We start from the raw sequence: 5424 nt of genomic DNA, 5'->3' as shown, positions 1-5424 counted from the left end.
ATAATACATCTTACAAACACATGGACATTAGAGTGAAGAAGTGTTAAGATCCTTCTCTTACACACTTATTCCCTCTATAAATAGTCATTCCATTTTATCATTTATTGCAAGACTTTTAAAGAGCATTCATTGTAAAACACTTTGCAAATCTTTTCAGCATTTAAGCTTTGTTCTTTAATCATTTGCAAAACCGTTTTCTATTTTCAAAAGTCTTCAATTGTTTTTCAAAGCTATAAAATCTCCAAGTATCAGTTCGCTTCACTGTTGCATAAAAGAATATGTTCAATGATTCTTGTGTTTAGGTCTTAATTGTAATCTCCATGTTCTTAAGTGAACCACTGAGATTCTGACTTTGTAAACCTATGAGATAGAACATAAAGTATTGAAGCGGAGTAGCTTTAAGAAAGGGAAAGTCTTGAAGCGGAGTAGCTTTAAGCAATTGCAACCGGAGTAGGTTGGCGAGTTATTTTCATTGTAATGGTTTAGTTAAGTTTGAGTAAATTTCTAAACAAGCAATAAAATAACGGTTGGACGTAGACTCGAAAGTAGGAGCTGAACCAATTTTTAAACATCGTCTTGTTTGTTTATTTACTTTTACGTTCTCTTATCATTCCTCTTTTATTCAACAATCTCGCTACCAGTGCTGTGCAACCGTCACTCATACTGTTGCATAGACCTGTTGTAACGTTTGTGAACTTACAATCGATCTTACTTGTGTTAGCCTCTAACCAAGTAGAAGAGAAATTTTTTAAAAGGTACACCTAATACACCCTCTCCCCCTCTTAGGTGTTTATCGTTTTTAACTCTTCATTAACACAGTTTTAATTCTATTTTCGCTTTTATTTTAATCAGATATAAAAAACGTCTTACAATCGTCTCAAATAAAAATTTGTGAATTTTATCTATATTTTCAACTCGTCAATCACTATAGCCATAACGCACAAGTGGAACATGGAAAGCTCCATACGTTTTTACGTAAAACGGGAATTTACATTTACACCTTCACAAAATCATGTACAATTGCTGGTATCTCTCTCTATACATCATTTCTCATGTAATTTCAGTATAACAATGTCAAGTAACTAATAATGTACGTACTTCCTTAAACTACACTACTTTGCTTGTTATTAACGACGGTTTGAGACTGAGAAATCGCTGTGGTTTGAACGGTGTGATTTTGTCTAATGTCAAGATTAGAATTAGTCCGACTATGTTGGGGTGATCGAGGTGGGGATGCATAGAGCGTGGACGCCTCAAACACCTCACGTCGGATGGTCTCTTGCTCTTGGCAAAGCCATTGAACTCGTAAAGCAGTGGCATATAAACCAGCGGCTAAGAAGACGGTAAGCAGGGAAAATACTCCGGCTGCCGTGAACACACCTTCTCGGACGATAAGGCAGTTTGACTTTGGGCTTGACCATTCTCTTAGATGACCTGATTCAACACTTAGTCCTATTAGTAGCATTATCTCCCCTACTGCAAAACATACCCTGCAAAATCATGCACGTATGGATTAGCATTACGGCATGACGATTCATTGGACGCTGAACGTCAAGCTTTCTAACTCGTACCAAACCCGCTAGCTCATTTTTTCATATTTGCAGAAAATTCCTATAGGCTCGGCAAGTGGTCTAAATCCATATTTAACAATCTAACAAGTCGCTATATTGTTTAATTGACTGGGTGTTTGATCAGAGTTAAAGGTAAACACATATGATTGAAACGGAGGAGAAGCACTCTTAATGAAATATTCTTTTTGTTAAATTAATTGGGCAAATACAAAGGGTTTAAGCATATTCGTAACCGTGAAATTATTAAAAGCATTTGTTAGGCCTACGGACGCCTTTGGACTCCTATATTACGGCTAATAATGCACCACATAATCTAAGTGAGCATTTAGCAGTAAAAGGAGATGTAATTAATTAGAAGATATCCACTAGAAATAAAAAGGTCATATATCCTTCTTGAAGCTTAAAAGCTCACAAAAAGTACATAATCAAAGTTTTTTTTTTAAAAAAAAAAAAAAACTTAATAGTGAGCATATGATAAACATGATTCGCACAAATACTATTCTACAAACAGTTGTATAGTAGCATTGTACAACCGCCTCAAAATTATTGAGCTCCTACACAAAGTTGTTGAGCTATTTTACAAGTTATTGAGCTATTTTACAAAGTTATCGAGCTTAATAATTATTCTGTTAAGCTCAATAACTTTATATTATAGCTCGATAACTTTATAACAAAGCTCAACTACATTGAATAAGTTGTATATACAACCAGTTGTATAATACATTAAATGATTCGAGTTGTATGATTATCCTTATAATACTCCTTTATTTCTAGTATGATCTCTTTTGGTTTTTGTTAATAATGAGAATTTTTCAAGTTTATGCATTACTTTTACTGATTAAAAATATAATTGTATTCCGATTAAAAATTTAACACGTAAATCTAAAAAAAAAACAAATAGAAATACGATATATCATAATGGATCTAAAAGATGGTAAGAAATAATTGATTGTTGTTTAAATATTAAACCAATAACAATACCAACATCCTCAATCGAGTAGATGCACCAATTAGAATTCTTTGTACTTGTATCGAAGAGGTCTTAATCTAATGGTTATAATTAGACTTGGCAAAACGGGTCACTCGGGTCGGGTACGGGTCGGGTCAGTTTGGGTCGGGTCATTTCGGGTCTGTCACATATTTCAGGTCGGGTTGGGTTGGGTCGGGTTACTTTCGGGTTTCGGGTCAATTTCGGGTGATCTGTTGTCGGGTCATTTCGGGTCGGGTCATTTTTGGGTATAGGTCATTTTGGGTCGGGTTGCTTTTGAGTTAATGGCTAAGCATTTAAGTTAATACTATTTTGATTAAGAAATACTCCGTACTATTTTGCAAATTTAACTATTTATTAGGGATTATTGTAACCAATTAAACTTTATTTTGATATATATAGTATTAATATGAGTTAATACTAGTCGTTTCAGGTCATTTTAGGTCACTTCAAGTCATTTGGGATCAGGTGAGTTATGAGTCGGGTCTTTTCGGATTGGGTCACCTCGGGTCGGGTCAACATTGGGTCAAACAATGTTCGGTCGGTCCGGTCGGGCAGGTTAGTTCGGGTTTCGGGTCATATTTGGGTCAAGCAAGTTCGGGTCATTTTCGGATCTCGGGTCAGCCTTTTCGGGTCGGGTCATTCGGGTCTGACCCATTTTGCCAGGTCTAGTTATAATGGACTTAGAGTGGACAATAAGTTCGAGGTCTAACTTCCCCAATCCCTCATATTGTTTGACACTACCCGCGGTTCATTTGACACCAAAAAAGAAAAAAAAAACTTTATAATGGTACATACAAAGCGTATGTTATATGTACCAACAATAAGGGAATGAAAGGTGATTTGAATTGTGGGTATCTTAATTTGAAAGTAGAAGCTTCTTTGTTGTCTTTTATACAAGTAGGGAAACATTATAATGCGCTTACATAACAAGCTCTTGATGACTAAACTAAGAGTAATATTCTAAATTTGACATAAAAACTAATGCTCTAATTAACAAAACCCACTAGTATTGTTATCAATATTATCTATTAAACCTATCTTTCATTTGGGTAGGTATGAGAGTTGTGTAGGAATGGCCTTAACTTAAAAATCACCTAGAAATGTGCCTAATTAAATTAGCCACTCAACATTATTAGCTACATCAACTTATCCTTCATCAAGGATCATAATTTTTGCACATAGACAATTCTTGCCAACATCGAAAAGTATATGTATTCTAATATTTACCTACGGGTTATTGAATTCGCTCAGCCCACTGATTTAAGAGCGGCTAACTAATGTGTATTGTATAGGTGTTTTTTTTTGTGCTGGTCAAGAACCTTCTTAATGAGATGCCTTTATCAGTCATACCAGTATTCTATATGATAATTGCATAAAGTTTGTATTGTATGTTCATACCTTGCATTTATATACCATGAGTCATAGTCTAATAGAGAACATTTGAATTGTCATAGGGTAAATAGTGAAATGCACAATAAAATCTTAATGCCAAGTTAGAAACAAAACAAATGACTAAATTCATTGTTTACAATTGGTCCTATATAAGCCCGTTGTCGTGCACAACATAATTACAGAATATGCTGCTAACATAAGATAAGATAGTACTATTATAGACAAAACCGTTGCACGTCCTACAACAGTCTTATTTGAGTTTATAGATAGTGGTCAATATGTTATGTAATTAGAGAGCATGATTGTAGTAAATAGATGGTAAAAAATGAAGGAGAAAATAAACATACCAAGTAGAGATGAAGAAAAAGGCAGCTTGCCAAGTAAGAGACTTCATAGGCCTAGACGATTCAGGGTCCCAACTAACAAACGATGGAGGAGAAGTCTTTCCCATCGCAATCAACATAAACGAATGTTGTACTAACATTGCTATTGCTAAGGCCACAAATGCTACCGACGCACATATTAAGGGCACCTTCCCATTTCCACTATACACACATTCATAATCCTTCCCTTTATCACCTTTTATACTATGATCATTATTATTCGTTAGCACCCACGTCACCTGTAAAAACATATATTAATTAAACGTTACATATTACATGACTGTAAGAAGTCAAAGCGACATATGACTGAATCTTGACATATTATTACCTCTGAGCGAGTAGCCTCTGCAAAGAGGGACAGAATGAAACAAAGGAGTCCGCAAAGAATGCAAAGGATTGTGAGAAGGGCTCCGGCTTTGCTCCCTAAGTCAAGCCCACGAGGCTTAGGTGCAAGGTCCGCGTGTGTTATAGGTCGCGGTGTTGGTGTAGGCATGTTGTTGGTGATGTTATGGGTATGGAATATAGAGGTATAGAAGATGATGGAGATGTATAGTTTTATTTAAGGTTTTAGATAGGAAGGTGAGAAAAGTGAAAGGAGGAATTTAGAATTGCTTGGAGAAAAGGTTGCTTTAGGAAGAGGAGATTCTTTATTTGGAGGCCTTCAAGGGGAGGGACCTTTAATCGTATGATCTTACAAGTTAGATGTGTGTTTGTTCTCGGACATATGCTTTTTAGATGACTTAACTTCTCGATTATTTTTAAGGGAAATGATAAATATAGAATTATAGATCTTACGGGCGGCTGTATTTAAGAAACTAAAAGAGCAAATAAATTCTTAACACAAGTATTTATTACATTGATTTTTTGTATAATTTAGTCATCGACCCCTACGTTAATACCAAATTTAAAAGGTATTAATTAAATACAATTTTTGAGGGTGTATTTGTCATTACCAAATTTGAAGTAATTAGAAGTCTAGCTTCATAATTGAGAAGGTGAGTGTATTAAAATTGTGGGGGCATTTTTCTCACTATTTTGCTTTTCGTGTTTATTAATTAGCGTCGAGGGACCGTTATTGATTGTTGTT

The 5424-nt window shown here is 35.1% G+C and overlaps 1 protein-coding gene across 1 annotated transcript; it reads right to left on the bottom strand.

Moving 5' to 3' along the window:
• Positions 1-907: 907 nt before the first annotated feature.
• On the bottom strand, positions 908-5032 carry LOC141621955 (uncharacterized). The gene is made up of 3 exons (XM_074438061.1): positions 4666-5032; positions 4302-4576; positions 908-1490 (listed from the first exon to the last, which is right to left on the bottom strand). Exons 1-3 carry the CDS (start codon positions 4828-4830, stop codon positions 1103-1105), a joined length of 828 nt encoding a protein of 275 aa, XP_074294162.1. The 5' UTR covers positions 4831-5032; the 3' UTR covers positions 908-1102.
• Between the last annotated feature and the right edge of the window lie 392 nt (positions 5033-5424).

The sequence above is a fragment of the Silene latifolia genome, chromosome X (assembly GCF_048544455.1).
Source record: "Silene latifolia isolate original U9 population chromosome X, ASM4854445v1, whole genome shotgun sequence".
Taxonomy (NCBI): Eukaryota; Viridiplantae; Streptophyta; class Magnoliopsida; order Caryophyllales; family Caryophyllaceae; genus Silene; species Silene latifolia.
Note: the sequence above shows the minus strand (reverse complement) of the source record. Positions and strands in the feature narration are given on the sequence as shown.

What these genes read in the sequence shown, in the direction of transcription:
- LOC141621955 (XM_074438061.1), bottom strand. Translation starts at nt 4,830, where the DNA reads ATGCCTACACCAACACCGCGACCTATAACACACGCGGACCTTGCACCT. An exon ending in CAGAGGCTACTCGCTCAGAG is followed by an intron (nt 4,577 to 4,665) that starts GTAATAATATGT and finishes ATGTTTTTACAG; the next exon opens with GTGACGTGGGTGCTAACGAA. An exon ending in TTTTTCTTCATCTCTACTTG is followed by an intron (nt 1,491 to 4,301) that starts GTATGTTTATTT and finishes ATGATTTTGCAG; the next exon opens with GGTATGTTTTGCAGTAGGGG.